General features: G+C 39.0%; 1 protein-coding gene across 5 annotated transcripts in view; it reads left to right on the forward strand.

The window, feature by feature from the left end:
- The window catches only part of LOC139953315 (uncharacterized), a 130,021-nt gene that overhangs the window by 81,383 nt on the left and 26,427 nt on the right, over positions 1-22,211 (forward strand). For all 5 annotated transcript variants that reach the window (XM_071952810.1, XM_071952811.1, XM_071952813.1 and 2 more), the window contains 6 exons: positions 14,079-14,167; positions 14,427-14,597; positions 15,214-15,263; positions 15,743-15,857; positions 18,056-18,175; positions 19,389-19,503. In XM_071952810.1, coding sequence (XP_071808911.1) covers positions 14,079-14,167; positions 14,427-14,597; positions 15,214-15,263; positions 15,743-15,857; positions 18,056-18,175; positions 19,389-19,503 — 660 coding nt within the window. The remainder of the gene's footprint in view (positions 1-14,078; positions 14,168-14,426; positions 14,598-15,213; positions 15,264-15,742; positions 15,858-18,055; positions 18,176-19,388; positions 19,504-22,211) is intronic.

Below are 22,211 nucleotides of genomic sequence, written 5' to 3' on the forward strand. Positions count from 1 at the left end.
GCAAATCAGAGTGCTTGTTTTTCATGCAAGGTATGCAGTGCTATGTTTTAAAGTATAAGAAGTATTCCGTTATAGCATCATGTAATGTTTGGTGCTGTAGCAACATGCTGCCAATTAGACCAGGAAAACCGGGGTGAACCCCATCTCTGTGTACTGGGTTCTTTTATGTGCAATACACATTACTCTTTTGAGAGACATCATGGCCTGGTTTGTCTCTGCCAGTTGAGGGCGGTATATGACTTGTACCTGAACCAAACTGACAAAGGCGAGGTCGACTAGGCAACCCTAAACAGCTTGGAATGCGCTGTTCAGTCGCAGTTAAAGGGACAGTGGGATTTAGACTACCACTTACTGAAGACAAACAGTTTCAATGTTGCTGTATTGTTTTGAAACACCCCAAAGCTGATGAGACATGTTTTATGTGATAACTTGGTTTAGTTTCCAGTCGGTCTGTCATGATGGTGACTTCTCTATGTTTAACACCCCTATTATTGAGACATCCCCTATATTCCAACAATCCCTCATGATTTACATCATCGTTTTGGGGTAAGGGTTGGGGTAAGGGTTGGGGTTGGGGTTAGGGTTGTTGTTAGGGTTCGGAATAGGAAAATACACCATGGGTGTCAGAACACAGGTGTGTCGGAACATAGATGTGTCGGAACATAGGGGTGTAACTGATTACCCTTTATGCATGAGGACTACACTGTGTGTAAAGTTGCAAGTCATACGCAAAAGCTCAAAGATTTTCCACACTGCTAATTAACGAAAACAACCTGGCAACCAGGACCGAAAAACTTCCACTGCAAATCTTCCGAACTTGGCACTCCCAAGCATTGCGAAAGCTGGAAATTCAAGTGTTACAAACGATAGCTTAACTACATGCATCATGACTGATAACCTGGAGGTCCTGGATGGTATGTGATCTCACATATTGAGTTTATGTATTGCGGTACATGTACCAGGGGTCGATTTCACAAACTTGTCCTATGCCTAGTTAGGACGAGTAACTCATCCTAACTTAGGACGCGTCCTAGGAACGATTTCACAAAAGATAAGGAGGGTTCAATGCCTCCGACCGCATAGGCTGGAACTCGTCCTAAATTCTAGGATTGATCCTAAGTTAGGAAGAGTTTTGTGAAATTGACCCCAGAAATACAAAGTTCAGTGTGCAGAAGTCATGGAATGCAATCTGTACGCAATTTTTGCATGCCCAATTCTCGATCTTAAAATGTAGTTATGCAAATTAGGGTACATATGGCCAATCGATTGGCTAGATTCTAGGTGCTGGGTTTAATGTCCTAATATCATCGGAATGATACGTGAGAGTGGAAATATTTGAAATGGCTTCATTGAATACCAGTGTTCAGCAGAAATGTTTGGTTTGCAAATGAGGTGGCCACATATGCGGTTGGTATGCACTGCCACCTCGCTATTTGTGGATGACTTTGACGTTCTTGTGAAAATATTGTGACAGTTTTTGTTTTGCCTTTTTTTTTAGCAGGACACTATTCAGCTGAAACAGTCTCATGTTACTTTATTGGTTGTTTCGTTATATCAATCAAATTGGTCAATTATCTTGCAAGTGGTACATGAAATGCACCTTCAAGTTTATGGTTATTTTAATCAGTCATTACTGTGCTTTACCCATTAGTAGTTTAATTTGTTTAATTTTCCTTATTATGACTGATGCTTATGTTTTTTTAAAGAAAGTTTGTAAATATTTACTGCATTCCAAAATGATTAGCACGGTTTCTAAAGGCACATTGGCCCAATTTCATATAGCCTGTAAGCATGAAATTTGCTTAGCATGAAATTTCTTCCTTGATAAAAACAGGATTTACCAACCAAATTTCCAGGTGATTTTTAGGAAAAGCAAACAACAGCTGAATACCAGTAACAAGCAATATGCAACAAATGGAATGGTTGGAATGGTTGGTAAGCCTGTTTTTATCAAGGGAGAAATTGCATGCTTAGCAAATTTTCGTGCTTACAGGCTTTATGAAATTGGGCCATGGACAGTCGATAATCCTGCGAGTTGGACATACATGAAATACCTGTTTAATACAGTCTACATGTACCTCAGCATACCTTACTCAGTTGGGACACTATTATCTCTAGAAATTGAACAGGTCAATGCTATTTTAGAGTTGAAGAAGTGGAAAGGTTGAGGATGTAATTGAACTATAATGTGAGTGTTTTGAATTGTTGGATATTTTTTTTCTATGAGGTCAGGCGTTGAACTTGATTGAGAGCTGTTGAGCAAACCCCTTGTTTTTCTATGGATTTTCTGTAACCTAGTTACATCTAATGCCTTGAAGAAGGGTGTTTAAGGCTCTACACCCTTTTACCAGACACACAAAGTTCCCTTTTCCAAACAGATTTGCATTACTGTATTACATGTTTGTTGCTAAAATATACCAAAGAGATGTTTTCCTGTTTCATGCAGAACTTAACCTTCCTATTTTTTGTAACACAAAGCACAATATCCACAGATTTAAATTAAACTGACACAGTTTGGAGACCAGAGAGTAGAAAGCTTCCTTTAAAATATTACTTGCTGAGGTGCTGTAGTTTTTGAGAAATTAGTAAAACAATGTCACAAAAACATTTTTTGGACATTGTGTTTGGTGTCCTACAAAAAGTACCCAAATTCGTCAATAGTACAACATTCAGTTGGCACATGTCTTTCAGTTGCCACTTATTTATCAGTGAATGCCGTTTTGCATTTGATATCTTAAAGATTGACTGCGGTTAATGGACAATTCATTCCAATCTGGCTTATTTCCACTCAAGAGTGGGGTCACTGACTCCGATAAACCTGTCAAATGATGGAATTCCCCCTAATCGCAATCCACTCCTGACTGAGTGACCCAAAATCCAACCCTGATAAGTCCGTCAAACTCTCTCGTTTTCTTTCATTGTTGCCGTTAATTTGTTTTCTTGTGGAGGTTTAAAAAAAACGCTCAGTCTACGCCGCCGTCAATAGACCACCAACTTTCTCAATTACCAATAGCAACACTCCACCAGCAGGGGCCTAGCATTCTTGAGGTTGATAAAAGCAGTGGCCCCACTGATCTTACCGAGGGTGTAAAAAAAAGGCCGTTGAGGAATAGAGGTGAACTTTGCTAGGGTGAGGGTTTAAAGTCGCTTGGATTCATTTGTTGATGTGCTAAATCCTCTGGGTGCTTTTAAGGTATTGCACAGTTGTTGAGATGATGGTTTGTGGATTATGTTGTGGAGCTGATATGGACTTAATGCGAACAGCCTAAGGCAATGATGTGGTGTTGACGTCGACTGCCCGTGGCAGATGTGCATGAATGAGGAGAAAAACTCATGATAGAAGGAAGAATTATTTTTAAAAGTGATTCAAGATGTTACGATTGCATCATGTATAACTCGGTGGGCGTTTATTCTGCTGACGATGAATATTTTTGAAATGAGATTCTTTGCATAAGAAGTGTGTTTGGTGAACCAATGTGTCAGCTGGATCGAACTTGGAATTATCTGAAGTGTGATTTCTTTATTGATGATTTGCTGATTATTTGACACACAATTTGATGCATCATCGGAACTACCAAAGTCAATGGATCATCTGAACTTGGGATCAAGCTGCAAGACGGTCGGTAACTCAACACACAAAGACGTGAATCTCCAGCATATGTTAACCTGAACTTTAAAGCCCATACACCATCCTCCGAAAACCAGTTCTTGAATCTGCCCGCATCCCCAGCGGACTTAATGCACTCGTGATGTCTAGGTTTAGAGTTTGAACTTAAGCTGTTGGCAGACAATAACAACTGTGAAGTCATATGGTGGGATGCAGCCGATGATGGTGATGATAAAACAAGCACTGGATGATGTTAATGTGAAACTGTAAACTACAATACCGTGTGTGTGATGACTTAAGAATATCAAGAAAGACTCTGCTAGGGTCGAAACTTCAGACCATCATCTATTTTTTTTTATACTTAAGAATATCATCAACTTTAGGCGTGATGACTGTCTAAAGTTAAACTGTAACTTCGATCAGAAATTAATCTGATTCTTTTGATAGTTTTTGCTGTGGTCATCTGAACAAGTTGAAATGCAATCCTGGATGAGGTGTTTTGTAACTGTGCAAGGAGCTATATAATCTGTAGTTTGGAATTTGTGTGAGATTCCTTTTATTCAAGTATTCCATGGCTGCAATGGAGACGGTGCTTCACCTCAAAACAGTTGCCAGCAAATCTCAAATCTAAAATCACTGTCCAGTTCTGATTTTGACAGTATGAATACATTTTGTGGACACAGAATTCAAACCATCGTTTTTTGTTAATGATTCTTTTGAATGCTGTGTAGAAAGAATAATTGGATAAAAAAGATCCACATGTGCAGATTACTTGACATCTAAATGGCTCAAACTTAATTGGGATTGAAATTAGAGATCTTCTATCTGAATTTTGTGGACAAGAAAATCACACCTTTTGTGGACAATTCTTCTGAACGTAATCAAGAAAGAACTGGAAACTTGTCTGAATTGTTTTGGTTTTAGTCTTAATGAGAAGTTTCTGCACAAGAAGAAAATGCGTACAATGTGTCTTTTTACCTTCAACTAATCATGGACAGTGGACACATGCTTGACCATGCATAGGATTTAGCAAATGGAGAATGCACAAATTGCATTAGGTCATTAATCCTGCAAGGCTTCTCTGGAAATGAGGTCACGTAACTTCAGCATCTGCACTCTGTACGTGTTGTTTAACTTAATCATCACCTTTGCGGTAACGTTATCGCCACCTTCGTGTTAAGCATTTTGATGTTGATACATGCTTAATACCTGAATGATGTAGTTGTTTGTTTCATCCAGGGAAATATTTCTTTTGAATGTTCATTGAGGACAACTCGGTGCTACTGACCCCAGATAAAGAATTCAATATTGAGGTCAACTTAGTGTCACATTGCGTTCAGAGTCGGCCTGGCACACTGACTTGGTATCTGCACTTCTTTTCTACACTGAGGGAGTATTCACTGTGAAAGTTGTTGTCGGACTCTGCCAGTTCACACGTAAACTCATCGACAGAGGCGGTGGTGTAATTCTCCTATCGCCGACGAGCCAATTACTGCGAGAAAATCGCTTATTATGAAATCTTGTCGCAATTGAATTTGTGCGGATTGTGCCCGCAGCGCTATGGATTTACCTGAACAAGTCCCGCCTAAGTGATTTACTCGCTCATGTATAAGTTTAATTCACTTGTACATTCATAGCTAGTTCTTGGTTTTGCTATCAGCTGGAACCAGTAATAAGAACACTGAACTTTCTTGAGGTTAATTTTGTTTTGAAAGTGTACTTATTTCTCCTGCATCGACATTGCATTCATCAAAACATTTTACAAAAAACTTAAAGCTGAGAAGGGCAACTTTCTATTCTCCTTGCTTAATATATTTCCCTATACTGTGCCTCATTGATTTGTTTGCAAGACCTATTTAAATGTCACCATGTTGTGACCATTTGGATCGCTACTTACCAAGATAAACAAACCACAGACTCTTGTCTTAAGTGATCGGCAACTAATTCACCTTAATGAATTAACAAGATGCTTATCGATTGAGCGAAGAACCGCCAAAGAATTTATTGACATTGGTCATCAACATTCTCAGCGTGAATCAACAACAAGTGCTTATAAATCTTCACCGCAAAGCTTCATCAGCTACCGAGATTTCTTAGCCCCTAGATTGATAGGAGGTAAGAATCTTCTAAAGTGGAGCATATAAACTCCTGAACTCTTTTTCCCAAGGACATTTTGCTTGGATGATAGTGGTGTAATATCTCCATGTTCATGGGTTAGATATCTGTCAACTTATACCGGCTGTTCATTTCCTCAGTTGCCCTAGAGCTTGAGTTTCAGGTCGGTTTGGGCAGAGCACACATGCAGATATCTCAGTGTGAAGAAGTGTGAAGAAGCAGGAACGAGTCGACAAGATGATTTTCATGCCGGATTTGCCGTTCCAAAGGCACAAACGTGGCCTTTTTTGTAACAATCCCAGCTTTGAGATGGTCCAGTATGCTGGAAAGTATCCCAGCACCGAGGACCTTCGATCGAAGAAATCGCCAAAGAAGAACAGAAACGAACGTCGGAACCGTACGGACCCCGACGTGAAAACGCTTGAGAATCTCCTAAAAGATTTGGAACTTGGGAAGTTTGCTGATGCAAAGAAGCAGAAGAGTTCACCGGTGCCGGTGTCAAAGGTCGCGACTTCTGTACCATCTGGAAATCCTCGGGTATCGTCACAGTCTGGTGGGCTTTCTATGAATCATGGAATACCTGCCGGGAGAACACCGTCACAAAGTTCTAAAAGTGGTTCACCCCCAAAACCAGCAAGAACAGCGGAATCATATGATATGCCATGGAACACACAACCTGTGAAAGCTCAGCAGCAGAGGGCGACAGACACCCACAGACACCCTGTGTCAAACAGTCTGCCCGAGGTACGCGCAAGGCAGGAAGGTAACCTACCCCCACAGGAACCAGCACTCGGTGTAGTACATCGGCAACCACTGGTACTCTCAAAGGGGCAACATTTTCCGGTACCTCAGGGCAAACATGTGCCTGCGCCTCAACATGTACCTCAAAACTCCCAGGTGGTGAAACCTATCTCATTACCCGCTGCGGGGCAGTATGTGAATAAACCTCAGGGGCACCAGGTGCCAGTACCGCATCACGGGCAACAGGTGCAAGTACCTCATGAGAACCACGTGAGGCTACCCCAGGGGCATAACATGACCTCCACCCACGGGAGGAGTGGTGCAGTCCCACAACGAGAGGTCAAACCAATCAGGATATATGAAAGGAATTCTCCGGTACCAGTGTCATGGATGTCGTCCGAACCCATTGATTGTTTTTCAACGCCCCCAGTACACCCAGGTTGCCCTACCCCATCCCCTGGCCACCCCACTTCACCCATGGGTTGCTATCAACCACATCAGAATCAACCATCAACCTCAAAGAGCTACTCAGCAACACCCCCTGCTCGCCCATCTACACCCCTTGGTTTCTCTAGAGCACCCAAAGTAAACCCATCTATGCCTGTGTGCTGCCCTGCAACACCCCCAGGTCGCCCATCCACACCTCTGGGGTTCTCGGCACCATTGCCATGCTGCCCAGCTACACCCCAGGGTTTTCAAACAATCACTCAGGATCAGACGGTGGTATATGCAAACGGAAAACCAGTGAGAATTGACACAGCAAGAAGCGCAAATTATCAATGTAAATATACTAAACTTCTTGTTAACCTTTTTTTTCTCATTTCTTGACAATGCCACACATAGTGGTGTATAAAGCTTTGCATGGTGTGGAAAATAAGATAAGAATTAACTGTACATGGTAGTCATGCAGATACATGTACAATTACGTCTGCATTGTCTTTTCTAGCAACCCTCTTTTGTAGTCACACATGTTTATCTTGAATGATATGTTTTCTATCGTTAGATTTCATTTACTAGGGTTTGATTTTATTATTTTTATGGTCAACAAAGTCTCATAAAAAGAGCTAAATATATAAAAGTGCATGCACATTTTTTTTCCTAATCTTGCCATTGCTCGGTTTCAAAAACAAAACACAACTTGACATTGATGTTTTAGCCACCTGGCCTGCCATAAACTTATCTAATTGTATGTAACACTGGGAAAATAGAATAAGCTGCTTCAAACTACTTACCAACCCAAAAGACCTTTGGTATACATGTAAATGCAGGAAAGTAGTTAAAATGTCCTGACGCTTCGACCCTAGTCTTTCTCTGTTATACCCAGAACTCTAAAGAATCCCAAATGGTTCATTTCTGGTCTATTCCAGACAATGGCAGCTGATCTAAACTAGTTCATTCAATTACTCCATGGTACTTGTTTTATATCAGTAGCTGTCACTTTCTCTAAACCTCAAACTTCAGCCAAGTTAACTTGAAGTCCACTTAGCCGCAAAACCTACATAAATTGACAGCGCTATAGCCGCTGAGAGGGGAAGGGACAAGTTAATGGAGGTAGTTGAAAGCACATGTGCAGTTTAAAGGGAAACTACATTATTTTGTTTGTAAAGCATGCTGTGTATCACCAAATTTTAAAGTCTGTGAAAATTTTCATGAATTTGTGTTTTTTAGAAACTTGTCACAAATATTGCTAATAAGCTTTCTGCAAACGTCTTGAGCAGGAAATCAGCCACAAAGGGTATGGCATTTTGGCTGGTAACTTTATTCTGGTTGGCAAAATATCTGTAAATATTTTTGTTGTGCTTTTCGGCTCTGTGCAATATAAGTTTTGGGTTGTGGCATTTTGGCGATCAAATTCTTTGTGTGTTAACTTTTGTGCACTTAGATGATGCGCGTGGGGTTGGTTGCACACAATGTGCTTGGCAGACCCTGAACCGAAACTGCATCTTATGACGTCATTGCAAAGGGCTTAAAAGGGTTTAATTTCCATATCTTGTAACTTTTTTTATAAGCTATTTCCAGAGGGAAATTAGTAATAATGCGATCACAGAAATGAAATTTTAGAGGTCAGAAATATCACCTTAGTTTTGCTTCTGGAAGTAAAATGAAAAATACTAGGCCATGCGATTTTAGTGAAAGAACAGAGACTGTTCTCAAATTTTTAGGGGAAAGTATTGGAAAACTTGTGCCCAATTTCATAGCTGCTTAAACCAGGCAAGTTACATGTACTTATTTTCTATTAACAAAAAATTAGCAGGATTCCTGTAAAACATTGTGCAAATTCAACACTGTTTTTGAATAGTTTTGTGGCATTGAACAAACACAGTAGCTATCTGTTTAGTTTTGCATTCATGGCTTTCCATAGTTTTCCAACCGTTGGAAAACACTCGGGCTGTGACGTTGAAATAGAAAGGTTTTGGGGTTGCAACCCCAAAAATTCATTTCAAAATTTACCCAGTCAGCTTCCCTTGTGGTTTACATTGAAATAGAAATTGGTCTATACAGCCAACGGGAAAATCCAAGATGGCCGCACAGTGGTATAGACCTATTGGCAGGAGCATGTACAAGTTAGCTGGAATAATAAGATGACTAAATGTCAGCGCTACTAGTATTACCAACAGCTGGGATTGGAGGGATGCGCTTATTGCAAAATGTCAGAGGGTAGTGCCCGATATTCTAATATTGGCATCTGTCATGGTTGATCAGTCATTGGGCAATTGGTTAACCCTGGAACCATATTGAAACACTAGAGATTGATGCTCATGTAGGTGTGAACTGAATTTTTTATATTGGAATACTTGTATTGATTTAGTGAGATTCTTAGCACCATCTATTTTGTTATTTTTTATTCAGAATGTACTGGATACTAGAAACTATAGTAACACCAGATATTTATTTTAATCTGCAAGAATAGGTGCTCACTGTAGCAGGGAGTTCCGCGCTTATGTCATGGGTTGGGAGGGATTTGTGTGCCTAGGTACTCCATGAAACTAGGCATTCTTGTTTGAATAATCGTCCCATCAAGGGCACTCTGCAAACTCCCACAAGGGATTTAAACACCAAGCTGGCAACAGCCAATCTCTCTCACACAAACATTTGTTTAACGTCTATGATTATGAATTACAAAAATCAAGAAATTTTTATTCATTAACTAGACGACAATATCTATTCTTTGCTCACACAGCTAGTGCAAAATTTAACACTTGCACTTGCCATAAACTTGGGCCCTGATGGTTGACCAGTAGCAACAAGAGAGTGATATTATAAGTTATCACATGCGCGCAAGTGGAATACGGAAAAATATAGCGCTAACTGCGTCCCATATCAAACAAGGCCAAAGGCCCGAGTTGGATATGGGACGCAGACGCGCTACATTTTCCGTATTTCCACGAGCGCACGTGTGATAACGTATTTATCTTCAAGCCAACTGGGCACAGAAAGATGACATACATGTAGAACACACGAGACGCAGGTAGTTATATTAGCTGTGCAATATGGGTTTTTATTACCACTCCATTCTGGGAATCTGATTGGAGGGTTAACGCGTACTTGAAGATAATAGCCTTTGTTGTGCTGCCCATATCAAACCCTGTTCTAATTGTAATTACGCACCTGCTATTTTAAGCTCAAGTTTGCTTGAAGATAATTTTGTTGGATGTGGGATGCAGAAACGCCTCATTGTTATCCTATTTGACTCTCTTGTGTGGTAATTACTAATACAATGTATAGGCGAGCAGAAGATGGCAAATCATTGTTAAATGATATGTGTCTACATCTAACTTTTTCACATGCCGACCGGTTGCTAGCATACTTAACTTATAAAAAACTTAACAATAAAAAACTGGCAGCATTTATTGATAGCCAAAAATACTTTATTGGATAGCAACTAATACATTATTGGTATGGGACAATATGACAGTTATAGCCATTATTGATAGCAAATAATACCATATTGATAAACCATTTGAAAGCACAGCATGGTTATAAAATAGAGCAAGGCTTGCTTTGGGGTTATAAGGATAGTTGTAGTAATCCAAACTGTGTCAATGCTGCAGTGCAGCCGTTATAGAGCCATATTAGTGTAGTGGCCGGTAGCAAGCAGCAGGGATCTGTGTCACCCACGCTCAGGGTCATCACACGTCTTTTTATTATCTACAGCACATGTACTCGTCACACGTTGGACTTGTATACCGACCACCCTCCGCTTTACCAATCAGGTTATGGTAGCCGTTCCGCAGTGCTTGGACTGGTTACCAATGATCAATTAATTTGCGTTTTCTTCCCGACTATGTCATCGTGGTTGGATTTCTCAATGTCTATCTGGCAAATTACATGTACACGTGCAGATTGGGACAAATTTACGCTGATTGAATGTTAGATGTTAGTATTGAGCATTTTGCAAGGAGTCAACTGCAGTCTTTTGTAGCCTGCATTATGTGGAACTGTTTATAAGAATTAATTAATTAGCATTTTGTTCTTCTACATTTTGGTTGTGGAAGTTTGTGGAGTCTTTAACATTGTTGAACTTTAGATGTCAGTTCTGTGTATTCCTTTGTGACGAGTGATCTCACATGATGTTTTTCTAATCAGCAAAATGTCTGAATGGTAACCAAGGATCGACAAAGTTTTTTTCTTGTCTCGGGTCGGATTTCTCCATGTTGTACTGGAAAGATTTACATGGATTGTGTCTGTTGAACTGTAGACGCCAGCTTTGTGTGTTCCTCAGAGAGTTGTCGCCTGTGATGTTGTCACAGCCAGTACCCGACTGATTAGCATGGAACCAATTAAATGAGTGGAAAGTGATACTGTGAAAGTGACATTTTTCTGGGTAAAGTCCAGATGCCAGACTTTGAAGACAACACTTGTGCCTGATCGACTTGCAGGGTTAACTTCCCCACAGTAGATCGTGGACTCAAATATCTTTTGGGGCAAATTTAACTGTGTGACAGTTCTACATGCTTTGTTTTTAAAAGGCTGTTATGGTGGTGTGAGAACTGTGTTTTTTCTTGTGAAAAATCATCATCTTCTCTTTTTCTGCACTTGAAATTCAAGAGGAATTGAGTCGCTGAACCGTGACACTGCCAGCCTTAGTGACATCTTGCATCGATCATTTATAAACTGATTTAATGAGAGTACTTGCAACGCTCAACTGATCTCAACTGAAAGCTTTAATTTGTGGGTGAAGACCTTCAGAGTCATTCATTCCAATGTTGAGGGCGCTGTTTTAATGCCAGAAGCAGTTTGTCATTTTTGAGAAGACCTTAGAAACTATCCTTGGCTAGAATGTGCTATTGAAGCTGTTGGATTGTAGGATTCAGAGATAGATTGCCTGCTGAATATCATAGACTTGAAGCAGAAGTAGGCCCAAGTTTAAACCACAAACAGTAACCTATTCTGACCTGGGCTCAGCAACTTGGAGTTTATTCACCAACAGAGGGCTATCGGTGTCAGTAGAGTAAATTAAGACATTTGACCAGTTTATTTCTGATGGTGTCACTGCAGACCTGGCAAGTCATCTAATGTATACCTTATCATGTCATCAGTCTGTTACAACATTTCCAGTGAAGCACAGCTGATATTAGTGGATGCCTGGAACATAGATGCTTACCACAGACATATTTGCTTACCAACTAGCTTAGCAAGATGCTAAGCATGATGCTTGACTCTCTGAAGAATGTTCACCAAGGGACGTGCCATTGATTTTCCCCTTGAACATTACCTGCTGTTTTGCCTGGAGTTTGACCGGAAGCAGAGGAAAGCATGTAATATTTTGTGATCAGTGTACTGGGCAAGAGTAACTTTTGTAGGTGTTCGGGTGTCAGATGCAATTGTGTCCGCCATGCAATACTGTCCGCTCCGGACACTTTTGCATATGCAATCGTGTCCGGGCTATGCAAACATCCGTTGGACATTGTATGTGCGCGCATAAGTGAGGGTGCATGCACTGAACCTACGCATATGCATCATGTATATTCACATGTTTTATGATTGCAGCGAATACCCAACTGCCGAACAGGTTCCGTTGACCAAGGGCGTTTAATTTACTGCAAGGACGGTTTTGCACGGGGGCGGACACAGCTACATATGAAAATGTGTCTGGGCGGACAAAATTGCATTATGCAGCAGCGTCAGGGCGGACACTATTGCGTATGCAAAACTGACTACCGGATAATATTGCATAGAGGACATGATTGCATGTGACACCGGCACTCCACCCGGGTACATTTTTGAATGTTTTAGGGTTTAATAAGACAAAATTACTAAAGCGGGATTTGACTTAACGACCTCCAGTTAGTGCCAGTGCTCTACTAACTGAGCTACATGTATCTACATGTAGCCCTATTTCTGGCAGTCGCTTTATTTTGTCAATATCTTTGTATGGGACAGCCAGTCAGAAGCCGAACAACCATTACATGTACTTGTAGCTGCTGTGTGTTTAGCCAAGGGATATACATGTACATGTAGAAAGATATTACAGCTGTTTTGCATTTGAACTATGTATTTATATCATAACTGTGCATAATATATGATTCTTGCATAATGAGTTGAAGTGTTTTGAGATATTTGCACATATACCTACCAGTATGTTTCGTTGGGTTTTAGTTCTGTCTCGTAAATAAAGTTTTAATTGTTAACTTTTTAGCATTACCTGCCTAAAAGCCTAACCATTTTGCTTTTGCTTTTATCTTTCATTTTTTTGGTGTCCTCAGATACCAATTCAAATCATTTTCCATTTAATTTCTATTCAGTTACAAAATTGTTGCACATGTAATTTTCACATCGAGCATAAATATATATATTTTTCTTCCCTGATACTTATTGTAATTTCTCCTCAAATTCTAAGGAGCTGCCCTGCGAGTCTGCTCTCTACTAGCATTTAACAATCTTCCACTGCTGAAAATGCTATGTTTAATCTCATTAAAGACACTGGACACTATTGGTAATTGTCTAAGACCAGTCTTCTCACTTGGTGTATCTCAATAATATATCTGTGACAAATTGAGCTCAATCAGTCATCGAAGTTGCAAGATAATAATGAAAGAAAAAACACCCTTGTCACACAAAGTTGTGTGCTTTCAGATGCTTGATTTCGAGACCTCAAATTCTAAATGTGAAGTCTCGAACTCAAATTCGTGGAAAATTACTTTTTTCTCAAAACGTCGTCATTTCAGAGGGAGCCGTTTCTCACACTGCTTTATACTATCAACAGCTTCCCATTACTCGTTACCAAGTGAGGTATGCTAATAATTATTTTGAGTAACTACCAATAGTGTCCACTGCCTTTAACTGCTTACACGTATGTTCATTTATTTCACTTTCAGTCTAAAAACTACATTACACAAGATAATAAAGGTATTTTATCTTATACATGTACATGTAGGCAACTTACAGCCTAAAGTTTTACTCCAAATTGTTCCTTTTCATGAACTGATGAATTCCCTACTAACAGAACTTCTTGCTACATGTACATCTGGCTAAACCACCTCATGTAAATCAACTAACTTCTCTACCTGTAAAATTAAAGTGTACTTGTTTGTGTCCCAGCTTCGGGTGTTGGTTTATTTTATTTTCAAGTCAGTTGTTTTAATGTTTGATGTTATTTATGGTTTTATTTCAGGGTCTAAACCAACGAGACACTCATCTGGAAGTGATAAGATTTATAACTACAGGGATCCACCTCCTACACTAGACAAGACAAAAGCAGAGGTCAGAATAGTAGCAAAGATTATCAGTTTCTTTTACAACCATAAACTCTGGCATATTTTAAAAACAGTTATGAGATATCATCCAAACTACAATACAGGACGACCACTTCTAAGGTGAGGGCTACAGTACACTTCACTGTTTTGGGCTATCTATCCAAATAGAACTTAGTATACAGTGCTTACACATATTGGTGTAAAGGTAAAACCAACTAATGTTCTTCATCCCCGATGCAAGTTAAATATTATATCTTGTTTTGCAGAGATTAATTGAGGAAGAGAGAAAGAAGAAGGAACGTCTGCAGCTGGAGGATCAGCAGCACAGACGACACTCTGACTACGCACCGATCAAATCACCAATTATTACTAACGAAAGATTCAACGATCCTATCATCAGCTCCAAGGAAGGCCCTCAACCTGGACGCAAACAAGAGGTGAAGATTGGGGACCAGTGAGGGAATTGGTTTGGAGGGTTGCAGCCGTTGATTTCACCAATTTCTTCCTAATTTAGGATTATCTTAGGTGTTAGGACGAGTTCAGTTCGGTATCATAAGACCTTGGGATGCATTGAACCCATCCTAAGTTCAGACGAGTTACTCGTCCTTTCTCGAGATAGGATTAGTTGAGAAATCTGCTGCATGGTTTAGGAAGTTCAGGGAGTTCCTATTTTTAATTGACCCATAAATTACAATCGGCATTGTATTTTTGGGGGTCAATGTTAATGCATATATTTTTGTGGGGTGGGGGGGGGGGGGGTTCGTGGCGGCAGACATCTCCTTCTTTCCATTCTTTTTTGGTTCTCCGAAAGAAAACAAAATATGAGGCGAACATGACAGGACAATAAACATTGGGTACACGCTGTTGAAGATGAAAGTAAAAAGATCATTTCGGAAAGAAATGCCTAGCGGTACTAAAGAACATTTTTCAACAGGCAGGGAAACATGTGGATGATGAAGAGTTGAGGAGCATTTGAGACTTGTTATGATCCCTAATCTTTCCAGGTCATTTCCTTGATTCTGTTTCTCTTTTTTCCCTCTCCAATCTTATCAGGTCAAGGCGTGTGCTTTAGCTTTATATCCATTCAAGGCTCAGTCCCACAAGTGAGTATAAAATAAAGTATGTTCTACTGACCCAATCCAACAGGGCCCAATGCATAGGTCTGCTTACCGCCCAATTTATGCGCTGACTATCACCATTCTCTGCTTACTGTGCAAGGGAAGAATTTCTGCATGAGCTGTGACAGCAAAGAATGCCAAGTACACATGCGCGCAAGCAATAAATTTCCTGCTAACCAATAAAATCAGTTGACCTAAGCATTGAATTTCCTGCTTCAGTAAGCACCACTTCTTTTCTTACAAAGGGTGTTCATAAAGGCGACAAAGTAATAATAAAACAAGCATTACCAATACTTGAACACCGATGATGGCAAGCAAAGTACCAAGGACGCACCTTTTGAAAATTCAAAAGGGGAATAGTTGATAGTCAAATAGTTGATGTAGGATGTACAGTGTAGGATGATTGTTTAATAGTAAATTTATCAGCCTTCTGTTGCTTAAGTTTTATGTTTTTGCTTCGACAGGGAGTTGAGTTTCGATAAAGGAGATACAATTTACCTTCTACGGAAAATTGACAAGAATTGGTACGAGGGTGAGCACCATGGCCATGCTGGAATCTTCCCATCCAGTTATATTGAGGTGAGTTGTATCACATGATAAGGCTAAACTGTCTTTTAATATTATATCATGCAAACAAAACACTTACAATGCCTTTTCAAAGTCATTTTGCTTGCCTGGAAAGCTATAAATGGTAAGGTTTCTCCATATCACAAAGAAATTCTCTCACCATATACCCCAACTTGCAATCTTCGCTCTAGAAACTAATTTCTCTTAACTGTCTCTAAAACAATCAATTCCAACGGTGATCGTGCTTTTTCTGTATCTGCACCCATTCTCTGGAACTCTCTTCCTTTACATATACGAGCTATGTACAACAGCTCTGGACATTTTCAAAACATTGCTAAAAACTCAACTATTCAATATTTCTTATGATTTACTTCCCGTTTGTTATTTTTTTTGTTTACCAACACGTTTATGTTATTTATTCTGTTTTATTCAATGTACTCTTTATTTCTTTCCAAGCTACGTAATTTGTTTTCTTTTTTGTTACTCTCTCTGTTTTTTGTTTGGTTTTTATGCGCCTCGGAGTAAGTTAAAGACAGTGGACACTATTGGTAATTGTCAAAGACCAGTCTGCACAGTTGGTTTATCTCAACATATGCATAAAATAACAAACCTGTGAAAACTTGAGCTCAATCGGTCGTCGAAGTTGTAAGATATTAATGAAAGAAAAAACATTACTCCCCATTACTCGTAATCAAGAAAGGTTTTATGATAATAATTATTTTGAGTAATTACCAATAGTGTCCACTGCCTAGTGTCTTAGATAGATGGTGCTTAATGAGTTTTAATTATTATTATTATGATTATTATTATTACGGATGGAACAGTGTACTAACCCTAGAGAGACCATAGCGCCTGCAAGCGGCTTGTACCTAAATAACCATCATGACCACAGGCAGCTGAACATTTACCTGTTTTCATTTAAGTTCACAGCCACAATCATGGATACACATGTTGTTGTGTCAATTTCATGAGCATCAGTTTGATAATCACTGATGTAGCAGTTATTTAAAGACAGTGGACACTATTGGTAATTGTCAAAGACCAGTCTTCACACTTGGTGTATCTCAACATACATAATATAACTAACCTGTGAAAATTTGAGCTCAAACAGTCATCGAATTTGCGAGATAATAATGAAAGAAAAAAATACCCTTGTCACACGAAATTGTGTGCGTTTAGATAGTTGATTTCGAGACCTCAAGTTCTAAACTTGAGGTCTCGAAATCAAATTCGTGGAAAATTACTTCTTTCTTGAAAACTATGGCACTTCAGAGGGTGCCGTTTCTCACAATGTTTTATACCATTAACCTCTACCCATTACTTGTTACCAAGTAAGGTTTTATGCTAATAATTATTTTGAGTAATTACCAATAGTGTCCACTGCCCATACATGTACATCAATTACCAAATGTTGTATCAAAGTTGAATAAATTGCTTGTGTTTGTTGAATACAAAATCTGTAAAAAGTTACTGAATATTTATCTGTTGCTCATTCAAGTTTACCCATGATTGTGGCGGTGCATTTAACCGAAAAGGTTGTTGTATGAAGCTCATTTCTCAATTTACAATGTCTCATGTTTCCTAACTTCATGCAATATAAATAAAAACTTTGTTAGTAAAAGAAACACTTCCAAATCAGACATGCTCATCCAGCAGGGTGGATATGTGCGCATTACAAGTCTTATTATTATTATTATTATTATTATTATTATGTTGTTTCATTTTATCACAGCATGCAAAAGAAAGATGTCATATGTTATTATTATTATTATTATTATTATTATTATTGTTATTATTATTGTTATTGTTATTGTTATTGTTATTGTTATTGTTATTTTTATTGTTATTGTTATTGTTATTGTTATTGTTACTGTTACTGTTACTGTTACTGTTACTGTTACTGTTACTGTTACTGTTACTGTTACTGTTACTGTTACTGTTACTGTTACTGTTACTGTTACTGTTACTGTTACTGTTACTGTTACTGTTACTGTTACTGTTACTGTTACTGTTACTGTTACTGTTACTGTTACTGTTACTGTTACTGTTACTGTTACTGTTACTGTTACTGTTATTGTTATTGTGCCTATAGTTTGCTGATATGGTTAAAGTTGCACGATATGCAGGGTTTCTTAGTCGGGGTTCAACTTTCTCTCTGAGTTCAGCGTAGTGAGACTAAAATTTTGAATTTTTCTTATCAATTTGTGTAGGTCGTGACATCACTTGAAGATGCCAAGAAGGCCCAGCTTCAGGGTCCAGGCCTGGAAGGTAAAGCAAGAGCCAAGTATAAGTTCTCGGGAGAAACACAGACGGAACTCAACTTCAATAAGGTCAGTTTAGGATTCGTGGTACCTTCTTATAAAATGTTTTGTGATCGAAACATTTACTCTTTAGTAAATTTGTAAGATTATTAACGAGTAAGCTTCGGAGGAGATGATAACAAGTAAAAATAATTTGCAACACACCGTGGCAAGGTTATCAACTGGCATTTAGGGTGTCATGGCCGAGTGGTTAAGAGCATCGACTTTAAGTATTGGTGGTTTAAGTAATCGGAATGTGGGTTCGAATCCCAATCATGACACTTGTATTTTTTGAGCAAGATGCGTTACTATAATTGCGTCTCTTCACCCAGGGGTATTGGTGGATACCGTGGGTCTTTGTGGTATAGGGAACCTCTATGAGGAACAAATTTGTAACTTTCTATTCGAAGAGGCACCACGGCAATAACATTGGGCAACAGAGACAAGTGTCCCCATTGCTTCCATGAAGTATAAGGCCTGTATTCTGTTCAATGTTTCCTGTGGGTACAAAGTGAAACTTTTGCTCTAATTATTTTTATTAATTAATTCAACAATATCTATTTTCATTTCACACAATATGTGTACAAGTATCAATAATGCACTAATGACACTAAATAATTGTAGTAAAAGGAAAGAGTAAGTGGCATGGTGGAAATCCCCTGTAAGCGTTTGCTTGATTTAGGGATCCCATACAGGACAAACCAGACTCAAAAGACTAAAAAGTTTTTAGACATATGGACAGACAAACAAGAGGGCAAAAAAAAAAAAACTATCAGAAATAACTGCTAGAGGTTACATGAGTAGATAAATTACTAAAATACTAGTAATGATAACAATGAAAAACATTATTATCTTCAAGTACACGCTAATCCACCAATCAGAATTGCAGAATGGAGTGTTGATAAAAACCTTTATCTTCAAGTACGCGCTAATCATCCAATCAGAATTGCGGAATGGAGTGTTGATAAAAACCTATATTGCACGGCTAATATCACTACCATGCGTCTTGTGTGTTCTATGTCATGTGCCAAGTTTGCTTGAAGATAAATACGTTATCACACGCCACTCATGGAAATACAGAAAATATTGCGCGTCTGCGTCCCATACTCGACCTTCAGCCTCGTTGGATATGGGACGCAGAAGCGCTCTATTTTTCCGTATTTAACTCGCGCTTGTGTGATAACTTATAATACAGTACAGACAAATGTATTTATTGCTATTTATTTGTTGTATTTTATGTCAGGGAGAATACATTGAGCTAGTCAAAAAGATTGATGCTAATTGGTGGGAGGGGCGTATCGGAAATAGAAAAGGAATCTTCCCTTCTGCCTACGTGGAAGTACTGCGAGAACCTACAGGTAAGCTATTATTTACTTACATTCAGACCTTTTCATTTTAGTAAGGGGGTGCGTTTTAGACTATTTACTCGGCAAATTTGCAACAAACGCTCAAACACATAAGAGATTGAAAACAGCTTCAACAATTCAGCACCTCATTATAACTATAGTTCATGACTTTGTTAGTATGAGTCAATTCAATGGTGGCTTGCTTTTTGGTATATTGTTGGTAAACCAACATGTGTCTTTGTGAGTCTTATATTCAGTGTTAGTCTGCCAATAGGTTAGGGTAGAAAAGCCAAGGTTTCACCCAATCCTAAGTATTGCCCTTCTGACTTAATAATAATGGGGGTTTTTTGTCTTATGGTGCAAAACGATTTTGACTTAATTAAGTTAACTGTTCGTTCAAAAATTTTGTTTAGCCCAAACTTAACCAATGCAGACAAGGACACTCAAACCAGTTTGAAATTCTGGCTACCAACTCACAAGTTTATGCCGACTCTTTTTATCTCTGCCAAGCCAGTCTTGGAACAACCTCCAGCTGTCAACAATTACTCAATCCTGTTCAACTACACTTAAAGCTGCTGTTATTAACGAAAAGTCTATTCTTCATTTGTCCACCCTTTGCAACCTCATTCAAAACTCTTTCATGGAGTATTCTGGAGGAAAACCAACCAAGAACCAAAGAAAGGCTTATAAGTGTTGCCTGAGTAATAATATTTACACGGGGAACTAACCTGGTACATTTTGTAATACGATTTTGGGTTGAGCAAAGACAAGTTGAGTAGGACAAGATTTGAACTGGCAATCAACAGTTTAACATACCAGCGCTCTACCAACTGAGCTATCTGGCCCTTTTCAGTAATTTTATTTCTTAAAGATAATTCAAGGTTTTTGACAAGTTTGGTTTTGCCTTTGTTTGTACTTATAAATAGCTCTTATCTCAAGAGAAATGCCAAAATGTGTCATCACTCCTTTTCCCTAAACTTGACACTTCCTGCAAAAAAATCTAAACTAGGTTCATTCGATCATCAAATACTTGTGAATATGAGCTTTCAAATAACACCTTATTTGGGCATAGAGGGTAGTGAGTTTTGCCAATTTTGAAAGGGCTGTACATCATCTTGATTCATAGAGAGTAAGCATACCCTTTATTGCCAGGACATGCCCAATAAGCTCAGTATAAGTTTTACATATTAAGTGCATTTACATGTATGGCTTTTTTATACCTGAAATTCCACAACATTTATACTGAGTTGTCCGTGAAAGATAAGTTAACGTAGAAAAGTAAGTGACCATAATGGTGGCTGGACTGGCAGACACAAGTGTTCTTCACTTGTAATGTTTGCAAAGTACCGTAGCGTTTGTCTACATGTATAAGGTTAAATTTTAAACATATGGTATGGAAAGGTTTGCAATAACACCATGTAATGACTATCTCTAATGAGTTGGGGTGGTTCCGAAAATAACCATTGGTTTCAACTCGACGTTTCGATCAGTACACTCTGATCGTCTTCTTCTTACTTAAATTTTAAACAGTTAACATCCTTTTAACAGGTTTTTTGGATAATGTTCGACACTACATGATGTACATGTATGTGCCACATGTGCTGTTTCACGGACTTGATAATGAATTAACAATATTTATAAAAGTGGTAATTTTTTCCTCTCAAATCCATCACGCATTAACGCTCATGGCGTTCCATCATTATTACCCTGGTCACTGGGCCATTTATTTCATTATATAAACCATATCAGCTCCCTGGGAGTACACAGCCTGCGGTATTACTAGTACACTAAGCTAAATCAATCACAAGAACCATCACTGCCCTCACACCTACTTACTGCTGGGTGAGAGAAGCAAATTAAAGTCAAGGGTCTCGCTCAATGACTCAAATGTCATGAAGAGGATGCAAACTCACACCCTGATGACTTAGCCACAAGAAATGAGACAGGCAACCTGAATGCCAGGCAACCTCTAAGAAGAAAAGGCAATCACAGTTGAATTTTTCTTGGGGAGTGGAAGACACCGTTTGAAAAATTAGTCTGGTGCTACCAAAGTGTTCCATTTTCATGTACTGCAGTTGGTTGCCTCTAAGTTGCCAGTAAAAGTTGCCTCATATGACAACTTGACAAGGCGCTGATGTACGAGACTGCTCTGCCACAACCACAACTTTGCTCTTATCTTTGCAAAGTACAATGCATCACCAAAGGAAAGTTTTGACCTGGCCATCTTGCACAAGTCTTGTCTGACTCACCATCCACATAAAAGTTAATAGTTTACACCTTTCAGACTAACATTTCTGGGTCTTCAAAACCATTGTTTCGATAAATTCTTTTTAATCCTGTCACCACATCGTGGAAATTGTGTCAGTTCCTCCCCAAAATAAAAGCCATGATTTGATTTCCTTTTACCGAGGATGTGTTTTGTTAAGTTCTGTTGCAGAAATTCCTGTGACAATACCCTCAACTCTTTTGTTCTCTGTGGAGTTGTGCCATCAAAGATTCCCAGGAGGTGCTCTCGTTCTCCCAGAGTGGATTGTTTTTAGATTCCGTTGGATTCCCTCCATTTCCCACTCCGTGCCGACTCATTTCCCCTCCATGATTGATCTGTAAATCGTTGCTTTGAGGTTTTCTTTGTTGACAGTTCTTTGAGTGATGACTTCTCTGTATTAAAGGGTCTGGGTACTTTTTGTAACACAAAATGCAATGTCTGCAGATTTACATTA

The sequence above is a fragment of the Asterias amurensis genome, chromosome 21, assembly GCF_032118995.1.
Source record: "Asterias amurensis chromosome 21, ASM3211899v1".
NCBI lineage: Eukaryota > Metazoa > Echinodermata > Asteroidea > Forcipulatida > Asteriidae > Asterias > Asterias amurensis.